This window comes from Diadema antillarum, unplaced genomic scaffold, assembly GCF_040938485.1.
Source record: "Diadema antillarum isolate AM-2024a unplaced genomic scaffold, OU_Dant_1.0 scf00000046, whole genome shotgun sequence".
Taxonomy (NCBI): domain Eukaryota; kingdom Metazoa; phylum Echinodermata; class Echinoidea; order Diadematoida; family Diadematidae; genus Diadema; species Diadema antillarum.
This window is the reverse complement of record NW_027270935.1, coordinates 1,124,041-1,138,748: the sequence shown is the minus strand read 5'-3', so window position 1 is coordinate 1,138,748 and position 14,708 is coordinate 1,124,041. Positions and strand designations below refer to the sequence as shown.

At 40.1% G+C, this 14,708-nt stretch overlaps 1 protein-coding gene across 1 annotated transcript; it reads right to left on the bottom strand.

The window, feature by feature from the left end:
• Positions 1–539: 539 nt before the first annotated feature.
• Positions 540–12,747, bottom strand: LOC139715337 (L-asparaginase-like). Its single transcript, XM_071626914.1, has 7 exons — positions 12,672–12,747; positions 11,978–12,053; positions 10,215–10,551; positions 4,623–4,749; positions 3,148–3,260; positions 1,898–2,083; positions 540–689 (listed from the first exon to the last, which is right to left on the bottom strand). Exons 1-7 carry the CDS (start codon positions 12,745–12,747, stop codon positions 540–542), a joined length of 1,065 nt encoding a protein of 354 aa, XP_071483015.1.
• Between the last annotated feature and the right edge of the window lie 1,961 nt (positions 12,748–14,708).

The following is a 14,708-nucleotide window of genomic DNA, read 5'->3' as shown; positions in this document are numbered from 1 at the left end:
TCAAAGAGGTATCACACCTGTTTATTAGGAATCAGGGTTTGCTTTTAGTTCTTCTTACAGAGTCGCTCATGTCAAAGCTATTCCTGAATTCATGAATCATTATGTATCATGTGCTTTTGCGTATTCCTACTGTTACCTAACTATATGTTGGTCGGGTGACGAGGAATCTTGCAAGCGTATTACAGGTGGCTAATTCGTTCTGTTCTGATGTATTTTATTTGTTTTTCTTGCTCATTTTGCTCTCTTTTCCTTTACGTTTATTTCCTTTCTTTCATAATTGTTGTTACTAGGTTGTTTGTTTAACAAGACCAACATTTTCATCTAGGGATCTATACATTACAAGCTCTGCTTTTTTAGTAGGTCCCCACATTTCATGTTTGTAAAATTGTCTTCTCTTGTATTCTCTGTAATTACGACGCTTGGTCCAGTCTAAAGTTCAATCGATATTACCATATTATTTTTGTTTTAGATGTGGAACAATGAAATCAGATCAGATCAAATCAAATCAATTTAAAACCTCCTTGAAATACATGATCAAACTACTGAACCGTCATCTCTCCCCGCAGGCTACGTTTGAGGTAAGCCTCGCGTTCTGAGCCTGTGAAGTTTTGGATGACGTAATCAAGTTTGGTGAGCGCCGCCTCTGGTGTGATGTCAGAGAGGGGGATTACCCCTGCCTCTATCAGGACCTTAATAAACCAAGATAAAACATCGAACAAAATTTAATAAGCAAACTCACGGATCAACAAAATTCAGATCGATCCTTGTAAACGCGAATTTCATGTTTAAGAACGTGTACAAAACAATAACAATGGTTTTCTCATCTTGCATAAAAAATCAGAGTCACAAAAAAATCTAATTAATTTCTCAAATAAAGTCATGCTCTCAACTCTAGGTTTTGTTTACTAGTGTCTCCTTTGCTCAGTAGTCATCTAGGTGAGTGGTCTACCGATCTTAAAAGGCAGAACCATTTGCAGATGAAACAAAAATCCAGCATTAGTGCGTCAAAATATTTGTAAAATGTGAGTTAGGGATAGAAACAAGCAATGTAAAAATTTGAACTAGTATAATCAATGTTAAGTATTGTTAAATATTGAAATGTGAACAATATAGTTATAATAAAAATGTTTCCAGACTAAACCGTCTACAGTTATGGTTTAATGAGAAAAATAGTGATATCTCCTTATATTTCAGGCTTTATTGCAAAAATTTTATGTGGTAGGATGTTTTGTGATACAACTGACCTACACTATGCATCAAAAGTGATAGCGCTAATGCGGCAATGTGCATGTGCTACGTCTATGGTGCAACATAGGTAGCCATCTCTTGTCAACCTACCCTGAGACAAACACTCTCCCAGGCCCATCCCACCTCCATTGAACAAAACTATACAGCCAGCCAGGCACGCACAAACATGCTCCGCCCACTTGGCCTGTCACTAAAATATTAAAGCAGCGATTGGTTGACCAAGGAGTTCTGGCTTGACATGGATAAAGTATGGATGTACTATGTGTGTGGATAAAGTATGGATCGATGTGCTGTGTGTATACATGTATACATGTGTATGTATTCGACATGCGTGCGGAGCGGTACGGTGAGTGTGCATGCTTACCTGCACCAGGTCAGGGACGGGGTTCTGCGACATGCCTATTTTTTTGTTCTCCTCGAGAATGCCAGACAAATCTTCTTCGACTCAAGTGATGTAAACTACGTGTATTTTGTACAAAAGGGACTGAATGTTTTACTTCGACACAGCCGAAATTCGACTTCTTGAACATTTTTTTTTTAAATCACTGCTCCCAAAGGTAAACAAGACCTTTAAGTATATTCTGGCCTGATCTTATTCTAAGGCGGGTGTTAAGCCCCTACAATGTATTTCTGTCAAAACAAGACTTACTTGTCCGGTCTCGTAAGCCGGTGTGACTTGTCCGTCAGGACACTGGGTGCAGTTCACGATCAGTTTGCCGCCCTCAACGGCCTCTTTGATAGCATTCAAGATGTCTTTGCGGTCTGATGGAAAGTTCCCCGCGCCGTACGTCATCAACACAACGCCCTTGATGTCAGTCTGTAGATGTGCCTTCACCTGTTCAATGTTCAATCGTACAAAATTACGTTTTCAATTGTATAGACGTTCATCAAGCAATTGATTTTGATTTTCACTTTCCGGTTGAGCACACTCGCTAAAGGTTAAGTTTTTTAACAACAAATTAGGAAGAACCCTTAGAACTGCGCTTCTCAACATTTTTCAAACCCGAGGCCCACATTGGCTCCTACAAACTTTATTGAGGCCCAGGAAGATTGAATATGAATATTCGTTTCATTTTTGGCGGCCCACCTGCGAGAGCTTCGCAGCCCACTGGTCGAGATTAAGTGGGGCTTTAGAGTGTAAAAAAAAAAAAATACACGTCTCAGTGGCGGATCCAAGAGGCGCACGCCCCCTTTATTTATCGTTTAAAACAAAACAAAAAAATAAAAGAAAAAGAAAAAAATGAAATGAAACCCGGAAGTGGCACCAGATATATCAGTTGCACCCCCCCACCTTTACAGAATTCCTGGATCCGCCCCTGCGTCTGCGGAATAACCATTAAATCGGGGTAAGGGTGGAGTCACACTGTCCCAAAATTGACACAAGACGGCAATACGAATATTTATTATGGACTTTTCAATTTCGGGTGAAGTTGACCCGGAACTTGGTCAAAGCCAATCAGCAGCCGAAGCATGCAAGTACGACGCCTACTGAAAGTCACACGATGGCACCCGAACCACACACGAAGGCTACACGAAGATGTGAATCCGAAGGACAAACGAAGGAAAAAGAGATGTCTACATGAATTTGAAGATTTTACCACCGCTCACGAAGTTGCTACAGGAGCCTGAAAAACTCCACCATCCATACGATGGCTTAAGATGCCTTCACGAATGACCCAATGTTTATACGATCAGTGGCTAATTGGAACATTTCCTTTATCCTGTGTTCATCTTTGGTCAATTTCGCGACAGTGACGCCTACATAACAGAATGATATCAGTGATTAGTCTGTTTAATATTGCCTTCTGGCGTGGTAATGAGGGTGATGTTATTATCGACTATTGTCTCAAACTCATTGTTTCGAGGGTGACATTATACCGACTATTTCCCCGAACTCACCGTGTCGAGGGTGATGTTGGGATAGATCCAAAGGAGATCCACTTCGGCTGTCATGTTCGCCTTCACACTGAACTCTTCACCAGGTTTCGGTTGACGGACATTAGTCCAGATCACTAACCATGATGGAATGAACGAAATAAAAGATGTCACATTGGAATTAAAGGGGAAGGCTAGTAACTGATCAGTGGGAATCAGTGGAAATGCTGGGAGATGATTGTTCCAATCCTTATGGGATTCATTCAAGAGTTCATTGTATTCTATTGTTGTGTGAAAATGATTTGCTTCAGAATGGTCTCATATTCAAGTAACGTGCAGATTAGTGCTTCCAGGTTAGCGTCCCTGGTCAGTGACGGAGCATTAATCTGCACATTACTTGAATATGAGACTATTCTGAAGCAAATAATTTTCACACAACAATAGATATACAATGAACTCTTGAATGAATCCCATAAGGATTGGAACAATCATCTCCCAGCATTTCCACTGATTCCCACTGATCAGTTACTAGCCTTCCCCTTTAAACAATGGAGGATGAACGACGGTGCCAAAGTGATCATTCATCAAGTAGCCCTGGTTTACAATGTACTGTCTGATTTGAACTTAGGAAATACTACGTTTTAGTATCATTCTGTCCCATGGAGTACAGATCTATGCTATTGACATTGCTGTTCAAGAATGAAATTCAAAAGTGGTAAAAGTTTAACAAAAAATACATTCATGATTTACGAATGTTGGTACATAATATGAATATACAAATGTTTTTTTTTGAACATATCCCCTTTCTTTTGGTATTATATAGGTCTAAATATCCTTACTTTCTTTAAGCGCCAACAAAACCCCAATATTTCATCCTGATTACATGAGTACACATGATAATTATGTACACTTCGAATCACGAGCTCAAGTAGATGTTGTTAGTACACTGCAAAAAGTCCGGTGTTAAATAGTGAACACCGAGCTGGTGTTAAATTTTCGGTGCTCATTTATGGTGTTAAATTAACACCTCCGGGTGTCATTTCCAAATTTTAAACTGTTTTTTGAAGAGTTTCTTAGTAACTGCACTTTTTGTTGATTTTTAATTTAAACAAGACGATCAAGAATTTTACATTAAAATACTAGATTTTTGAAAAAATGTGAAAATAAATTTACACCAAAGTAACACCAGCTGGTGTGGTCTCTTATTGAAGCTGGACGGGTGTTAAACCATTGATATCAACACCAACAAATATCAAATCAACACCATGTGGTGTCATTTTTGAATTAACACCAGTACAGTGTCAAAATAACGATTATACAGTGTCAAATTAAGACCACAAAGTGTCAGGTGAACACTTTTCAACACCATCACAGTGCATTTTTAACACCTGTGGGTGTGGTCCTTTATTGAAGTTTGATCGGTGTTAGATTTAACACCCGTGGTGTTAAATCTAACACCGATGTTTTTACAGTGTATTTATTGATGGGCCTGTAGTCACCTTGAGTGTTGGTGCCCACGAAGGCGAGTGGCGGGAAATTCGGGGATTTGAAGGCATCTAGTCTGCAGCAGGAGAATTTCATACTTCGGTTGCCACGGATCAACTTGCCGTTAAAAAATAGAGTGACCTGAATGATAGAGGGCGTAACGTACATCGTGGTTGATGAGTTTGTCGGAGTGTACTTGAACGGTGACGCGGGGGGGGGGGGGGGGGGAGAAATGGTCGTATACCTTCCTTGGTGGGTGTAGGGGGTGGGGATATAAGGTCATACTTTAATTCATTTCGATCATAAATCATCTTCATGTTGGGGGAAAATCTATGATCATGTATAGGCTGAAATTTTTATGATCACCGAGAGATATGATTTACGAAGAATTTTGTTCGACATAATTTTACTATATGATAATCTTACGTTTTATTCTTATTAAAAAAAAAAAAAAAACTGTAGCGTGGGGATTCACGGGAGGCCCGATCTATTCGCTGTCCATCTAATCCATGGGCCAAGACCCGAAAAATGGGTTGTTGGTACCATCTGAGGTGGCACAACCTTTTTGGTGTCAGTTTGTTTGTCGGGCATAGATATGCTTATCAAGCTATGATAGCATTTCCAAATGAGTAGCTTAGTCATAATAAATGAATTTTTAACCAATTTGGTCTCGTTTTTATATCCATATACGTCTGAATCGAAACTAAACCGCTATACAAAGAAGAGCACTGCCTTCTGTATGTCCACAGGTGTTCTGTTGTAAACGCGGTGTGCTTAGTCTTTAGTCAAGGCAGCGAAGGGAATATCCAAAGGGTTATGATGTCCACAGCTGTCACGCGGTGCGCTTAGTCTTTATCTAGACCAATGTACCGTTATCGTATCTAAAGTTCCTCATAAAAGGGATTATCTATACTGTTTTTATACTACCCTATCAACAAATACATCAGTTTTAAACAAAAATCACTCTGTTCATTGACAATATCATTCATTATAATGTATCGTAGTGTATCGGTACATTGTTTTTGCATTATCTTATATTGTTGGAGGGAAATAAAGCGACATTGGCGTGGTATCAGCGTTTTCACCGTAGCGTTTTCGTCGGAAAATGATAAATAATTGAAAGATACGGTAAAATTAACGAGGAATTGCTTTTGTTGTTGTTGTTGTTTTTAGATAAAAGGATATACACTGTATCATACGCTTTGGATATTCCCTTCGCCGTCTAGAATAAAGACTGAGCGCTGTGGACATCATAACCTTTGGATATTCCTTTCGCTGCCTTGAATAAAGACTAAGCGCACCGCGTTTACAACAGAACACCTGTGAACATACCACAGAGCTGCATTTTACAGCTCTATGGAACATACAGAAGACAGTGCTCTTCTTTGTATAGCGGTTAGTTTCGATTCAGAAGTATAGGGATATAACAACGAGACCAAATTGGTTAAAAATTCATTTACTATGACTAAGCTACTCATTTGGAAATGCTATCATAGCTTGATAAGCATATCTATGCCCGACAAACAAAATGACACCAAAAAGGTTTTGCCACCTCAGATGGTACCAATATCTGGCCTGGCCCATGGACTAATCGGGGAACATTCGTAAACCACGAACAGCACCGGACAGCTGATATGTGCATCGAAGCATACTCTCATCGGTATTACACGGTAAAAAAAAAAAAAAAAAAAAAAAAAAAAAAAAAAAAAAAAAAAAAAAAAAAAAAAAAAAAAAAAAAAAAAAAAAAAAACTGACAAAAAATCTGGTCGGGAAAGGGGTAGCCAGACCGCTAGTTTATAGCACAAACCCTTGCTGGTTGTTTAGCTGCCTGCGTCAAGACTACACTTTGCCATAGGCCCTGTACTGTAGCGTCTCCCAACAGTCCAAGGGACAGTGTAGTTTGCAGGCACAAACCCTTGTTGGTCGTAATAGGAGTCTGCATGTGCCAAGACTAATACACGTACCACTGCACTGCAGCCTTGAGAAGCTACAACACAGGGCCTATGGGGCAGTGCCGAAGTGGTGCATACAGTAGTCTTGGCGCAGACTCCTCTACGACCAACAAGGGTTTGTGCCTGCAAACTAGGGACAGTGCCAGTTGAGTGCATGTAGTATAGTCTTGGTGCAGACTCTGTTACTCCCAACAAGGGTTTGTACCTGCAAACTACCCGGTATACCCTGGGACCCAGGGTAGTTTGCAGGCAGAAATTGACCAGGCACAATAGAACACAAACACACACACACACACACACACACACACACACACACACACACACACGCAGGCACATACGCTCACACATTCCTTTATGTAAATACATACCGGTATACAAAAAAAATGTCACATATAGGGTATACAGACATGATACCTTGCACATGATAAATGTCAGACCTACTTTAAGAAGTTCATACCTTTTGATTATTTTACATGGATGCTATCAATGGACATTTCAGCAGGGACACTAGAGAGAATTTAAAATTTGTGTGAAATTGTGTCATGTTTTTTTTTTATTTTTTTAATGTTTTTATTGAACAATAATAACATATGCACAAAAATAGGTATAAACACACTTGACGCAACAAAATTGTGTCATGTTTTACTGGCCACACAGGCTGCTTATCCTATACAGTGTATCTATTATAATATGTATATGCCACAAATAGTTTTTTCAAATAATGCAAAAAAAAAAAACACCCTTCGTTGTCTACTATACAGTATGATGTATGACTTGATGTGTAATTGCCACAGTTAATGGCAACTAAATCATAAGCATGAACTAAATTGTGGCTGTATATGACTCCCTGCAAGTTTATTTTCTTTCTTCTTTTTTTTCGGGGGGGGGGGGGGGGAGGAGTATACAACTGAGTATCTCATAAATGAGTAGTTGACCAAAATGCTGATATAAAGAGAACACAAAAAACAGTCACTGCACATGCTCTGGGCATGCATGCTATAGTTAAAGGGGAAATTGAAGATGAAGCTAGCGTTTCATTCAGTTGGTAATTTGACGTTTCAACTTGGTGAGTAATGTCCAGGGCTAATGGCAATCATAAACTATGTTTGCAGTATGTGACACCACAAGTTGAGTTTTGTTTGTGTGGGGCTGGGGAACTGAAGATAATGTATCTCCAGAAATAAGCAGAGACTCCAACCCCAATCACCTTCTGATCTGGAGATTCTCCCGCCCGAGACCCCTTGCAACGGCGGGAGACTCCAAGTTGATGTGTGCGAAGCGCGAAGTTCCTAGGGTTCTAGATGTTCTGTGGTGCTATCTAAGGCTTATTTTTTTCAACATACGATATAGCAATAAGTAAGAAATCATTTCCACCGGAAGACACAGACCCAGGGCGGGAGAAATCAAATCTCAAGCGTGAAAACGGGAGATTTTGCAAAAATGGGCTTTCGGCGGGAGATCTCCCGTCGAAAACGGGAGAGTTGGAGTCACTGAATAAGGAGTTGCCAAATTGCTGATGTAAAGAGAACACAAGTTAGATCAAGTTCACACTCTCAGCCTGCATGCTTCAAGTATATTCAAAGGGAGCTAGTCAATGCTTCAACTTGTTGTGTACTGACCAGGGTCAATGGCAGTCTTTGCAGTATGTGACACCACAACAACAAGTTGAGTTTTGTTTGTGTGGGGCTGCGTAACTGAAGATAGTGTATCTCCAGAAATAAGGTGTTGAAAAAAGTGCTAATGTAAAGAGAACACAAGATCAAGTTCATACTTTCAGCTACTGCATGCTACACGTATATTTAAAGAGAGCTTAGTTAAATATAGTCAATGCTTCAACTTGTTGTGTACTGACCAGGGTCAATGGCAGTCTTTGCAATATGTGACACCATAATTTGGGTTTCGTTTGTGTGGGGCTGGGAACTTAAGGTAAAGTATCTCCAGAACCCAGAAGTTTACAAAAGTGCTGAAATATTACAGCATTCTGTATGTTTTAAGGAAGTTCAGCAATACATGTACACAGTCTATGTAGAACACCATAATTATGTGTAAAGATGTATTATTGTCCAAAACAATGAGGTGACATGCACTACTGAGTTTGAGAACTGATGGATATTATTTCTGATTTTTTTTTTGTAATACATAAAGGGTGGTTTTTTTAATCAACCAAAACCTAAAAGAATTCTCATTTTAAGATTTTCAAAAGAATCATGTATGGATTGAGAATTGGAATTTGCATTTTAAATGCAAAAAAAAAAAGTCAGAAAAGGAAAAACTCCAAGCTGTATCCGACATTCTGTTATTAACATGAACTTTATCAAAGTTATGTTCAATGCTCTGATGATGATATCGTTTACTTCAATGTGTTATACAAATGGCATTTAGTGCTTCTGTGGTTGGTCTGAAATTGAAGTGTACTCACAATGAAAGGTTTATTTCAGCATTTTCTGAAAAGCTCCAATTGTGTCTCATAAGGTGAATACATAGTAAAGGACAAGTAGACGATGGGGCCGGTAAAACATGATACAAATTCACACAAATTTTAAATTTTCTCTAGTGTCCCTGCTGAAATGTCCATTGATAGCATCCATTCAAACAATCAAATGGTATGAACTTCTTATAGAGCTGACATTTATTGTGTGCACGGTATATCCTGGCTGTAGAACCTATGTGACATGTTTTGTATACCGGTATGTAAATTTTACATAAAAGGAATGTGTGAGCGTACGTGCGTATGTGCGTGTGTGTGTGTGTGTTTTTTTTTTTTTTTTTTCTATTGTGCCTGGTCAATTTCTGCCTGCAAACTACCCTGGGTTCCAGGGCATACTGGGCAGTTTGCGGGTACAAACCTTTGATGGGAGTAACAGAGTCTGCGCCAAGACTACTACATGCACTCAACTGGCACTGTCCCTCAGACTGTTGGGAGACGCTACAGTACAGGGCCTATGGCAAAATGTAGTCTTGATGCAGACACCTGAACAACCAGCAAGGGTTTGTGCCTACAAACTAGCAGTCTGGCAACTCCTTCCCCGACCAGATATTTTGTCAGTTTTTATATTTTTATGATGTACACCCATAGGACATTCTTTTAGACCAAGTTTGGTTCATGGGCTCCATGGGGTAAATTACACCCTCCAAGGGCCCTTTTCGGGGGGGGGGGGGGGGGGGGTCCCTGGGGGCCCAACCCGCCCTCCGGGACCAGGCTGACGCACATTTTGTTACTGAGGAGGGTGGCCCCAGCAACTCTGAGGGGTCAAACCTTTTGGGCTTGATGGGGTAAATTGAGTAGTCGCTAGCTCTCTGGCTATTACACAGAGATCAGCGGCAAAGCTGTATACAGTTCGTTACGGGGAATCTCGAATAAATCTGAGCCTTGCCAGCCTTCTCACTCCGTGGTATCCCTTACAGGGTCTTTAATGAAAGGAGGAAATTACACAGAATATCTTTCAAATAAAAGACTAGCACTTTACCGAGTGTGTGATCGGGTTGGGCAATATAAGTTCATACTTTCCTTCATTATCTTGTCTTCAGATTTTGTTTGAAAAACGGTATATGATTAAGTATAGATTGAGATCATTTTTTTTAAGCTGGTGTAATGAAGTGTTCTTAAATGTATTCTGTATCAATGATTATGACCACCTTTCGTGTTCTCCTTACCTCAGCTATCACCAAGCCATCCTCAGGCCGAGAGTAGCTGGCCATGGCAAGGGCGCCCAACATGTTGTTCTCTCCATCGCTGCGGAACTCGGATAGCGGAATCTGCGAGCCAGTGATGACAACAGGCTTGGAGAGGTTGTCGAGCATGAAAGACAGAGCCGACGCCGTGTAGGCCATCGTGTCCGTGCCGTGTAGGATCACGAACCCGTTGAAGACGGTGTAGTATCGTAGGATATCCTCTGCCATGTGCACCCAGTCCGCGGCGGCGATGTTACTCGAGTCCTTGATAGTCTCCCACTCCAACATGCTGTAGAGAATGTGGCTGCCATCCTGGTTTCTATGGATACCATCACAACGGTGAAGAGTTTAAGCATTATGACGTAATCTCCACAAGACCCTGACAAGTTTACATTATTGGGGTTATCCCACGAGACGGACATCCACGAGTCATACAGCCCACGAGAGTCCATGAGTCATATAGCCCACGAGTCATCTCGACCCATGGGTCCAACATTATAGGCAAGCAAGGCACACGAGTTCGATACTACAGGCAAAAATGGGCCAACGAGTTCGACATTACATCACCGGGTTTAATGTGTCGGTCTCGTGGGCTTTGTTTGCCTTATAGTGTCGGACTCGTGGACCTTGTCAGTGCCTAGTGGCGGAATCATGGGCCTTTAAATCGTTTGCCTAGTGTCGAGTTCATGGGCTGTATGACTCTTGGTTGTCGAATTCGTAAAGTGCAGCATCCACACTATTGGCATCTTAAACGGTCAGAAACATCTGTCGGTTAGGCTCTACAGAAGTCATTCGTAAAAGTGCTTCCCCAATAGCTGTTAATGGTGATAATAATGCCAATGTTTTATAATCATCATTAATTGAATCGTCATTAAGTTATCAGTCATAACGAAATTATTTCCGGCAATGCACATTACATCTTTGATTAGAATGCAATATATGTATTTACCTCACTGTGATTATTGTGTTATCTTGACTCGGAAAGAGTTCAGGGAGAGGTAAGTTAAAGGACAAGTTCACCTTCATAGACATGTGGGTTGAGTGAATGCAGCTATATTCGTAGAACACACCAGTGAGAGTTTGAGCAAAATCGGACAATCCGTTAAAAAGTTATGAATTTTTGAAGTTTCTGCTCAGTCACGGCTGGATGAAAAGACTACTATAGCTTGTGATGTCACATTAGTACAACGATATAAAGAAAGAATAAAGAAAATTCAACATATTTCCATTTTTCTCGCATAACAAAAGAACACTCAACTTCTCTCTTTCAGAAGGCAGGGGGAATAATATTACCCTTAACATACGTCAGTAGCAAGTCAAAGAACTGTGCACTTTATTCAAAAAGTAAAGTTTTGTGAAATTCTCTCTTTATTTTCCTTATATAGTTGTACGCATGTGACATCATATACTGTAGTAGTCTTCTCTTCCAGCAGTGACTGCGCAGATACTTAAAATATTCGTAACTTTTGAACGGATTGTCCAATTTTCCTCAAACTTTCACTGATGTGTTCTACTAATATTGCTGCATTCTCTCAATCCTTATGTATATGAAGGTGGACTTGTCCTTTAAGATAGGATGACTATAGACACAGCCAAAGTGAAGTTCAATTTATCGAATCCATGGTATGCAGATTAGTATTAGATATCCTCTATTTATTGTCTGAAAAGATCGAAAAATATCAGCCCTTTTTGTAATGACATTGACATCCCAATCAGGTATCGGTTGAGGTATTGAGGGTAATTACATGAGATCAAAAGTGCTGAGGCCCTCGATACTGTCCGCTGGCTTGCCGTACACTGTGGGCGTTTTGCTAATGAAGTCTGGCAATAGTGTTTCACTGGCACCAAGACTGCAAACACGGAGGAGAAATATTCATTTAGTCAAGGACATCTGTACGACTGCATCTACAAACACAAACACACACACATACACACACACACACACACACACATACACACACACACACACACACACACACACACACATGTATGCATGCATACATCTATGTAATTGATATATTGCATTGCAAACGCCATATTCATGTTTCACTGCTAATACCGCCGTGCATGTTAATTTATATCAGATTGCTGTTGGTGTTGGAGTGCATGCTAATCTATGTAATGTCGCTGTTTTTGCTTTATCATGATTTTGTTCAAGTTTTATTACAGTTGGTTGCTTTTCGTTATGTTGATTTCCAAATGCCCTGAAGGAGACCCGTCAAGATGTCGAAAGCTGATGGCATTAAAAACATTAAACTAACGCTACGTCCGATGGCTACTTCTTCCAGAGCGGCACAGTTAAAGAGAGAGTGGGAGAGAGAGAGAGGGAGAGAGAGAGAGAGAGAGAGAGAGAGAGAGATGAGAGGGAAGGAGAGAGGGAGAGAAAAAGAAGGAGATAATTATAATGTACTAAGAAAAGAGTGTTTCCTATTGACTCACCTCCATTCACTTTCTTCATCCCAATCGTTCCACCAGTGTAGATGACAAGAATCTTAGGAGTTTCTTTGGTTTCCATGGTTACACTGTTCACTGCGGCAGTCATCTCAATATTGCGCCTCGTAAATTTACTGTTTAAAACAAAATATCAATTAAAGATACTATTTGAATGATAAAGGTGGTTAATTTTACGTCGACTATCTCAATACTCTGTAACTCTTGCGATCTTTTTAATATACACAGATTCAATTAAAATAACATTTCATTCATTTCATTTTATTTATTTCATTTCATTTCATTTATTAAGTTCCACACATATCACATTTGTGACACACATCTAAAGATCAATGACTAGTAACAGATAATTGAAAATTCAGTGTATACAGACTTTGAATAATATTTCATAATACAAAATGGATTTAAATCAGTCTAGAGTATGTCACACTCATATTGGATAATTAAGATTATGTGAGGGGAAACCACAGAAAAGCAGATGCTTAATTGTACGGGTAGATCCCCAGAAAAAAAGTCAAACGTAATCACTAACACACACATGCACACACTGCACGCACGCAAGTGCATCTAGACAAGCATGCGTGCACACATAAACCCACAACAAAGAGAACAGAAAGAGAAAACACCAACAAGACTGTCATAGGGACAGCATCAAGAGAAAACTAGAACCGGAATTTGTCAACACTGACAAATTAGGTGATCCGATCTCTTCGAAAATCAATGATTTGAGTCCTGATCCAAATATTCATGACCATACAGGTTTCATCTGTGTTGACGGGACATTGGCCGTGTGATGTTTGGATTCTCATTTAGAAAAGGGAGTGAGACCTGCCATCTTTGGTACCGAATTCCGTATACACTAACGGAAATACAGAATGAAGTATATTTGACCTTTGACCTCACTTTACACACCCAAGATGGCGTCTAAGCAAAAAGTGATTATTTTATGAAATGATTCTTGTAACATGGTCTTTGCGTGTGCAAAATATGGGAAAGATAGGACAGGTATTCACCAAGATACAGGATGAAACATTTATGACCTTTGACCCTAATTTACATACCCAAGATGGTGTCCGATCAAGTAGTTGTTATTTTATGAAATAATGTACGTGACATGTACTAAACTTGTGCAAAATATGGGATTGATAGCCATTGTTGTTGTTCATCTATTGCACAGAAAGTAGTAGAAAGAAAGAAAAATGTGACCCGCTACATCAAAATGATCCTAAAGTCGGGCGAGGTCGATTATTTGAAAATTGCATGACACAATTCCCTAATCTTTCTGCTTTAAATTGATATATAACACATCTTATAAAAATAATCGGCTGCGGAGATATCGATGTTTAAAAGAGAGCATGTCGAGACGTCTGGGGAATCACTGTTTCGAGAAAAGCGCCCTAAAAGTTCTCCTTGCGATGCAATCACGATCAAGGGACACGCAAGTCAGTATTCACCTCCGGACAATAGAAGGTAAGCCCTAGCAACCCCCGAAATGCTCATTCAAACACAGTGTCGGCGGTCTCCTCACCGACCAATCAGTGACCAGGATGCCAGGAGAAGCGGCTGGGCATAGCGCACCCCGCCAGCACGCACCAGTCGACTGGGGAGTGTGCGAGCTTCGCGCTTCGGTTAGCGGCAAGCAGCAAACTGACCAATGAGATCACTCTGTACGTTGTTAGGGGCGGAGCCTATCTGTGGCGCTCAATCCAAATGTTCGAACCAGTTTCTGCTTCGTTGAAACGCCAAAAAACATGGCCCAGAAAAACGCTATTTTTTGGTCTTTCCTTTCATCATTTTGCTTCAAAATTTCGACAGATGATAGTTGACATGTCAGACTCTAATAATATGTCAAATTCAGAAAATCGTAAGTTTTGACCGATTTTGATGCTCTGACTTCAAACTCGATTTTCACGGCTTTGACCGTGCGCGACTTTAGGACCATTTTGTTGTAGCGGGTCACAAATAAAGAAAAAATTATGTTATTTTATAGAAATTTGAAGGAGAAGCATAAAAAATCAGAAAAAG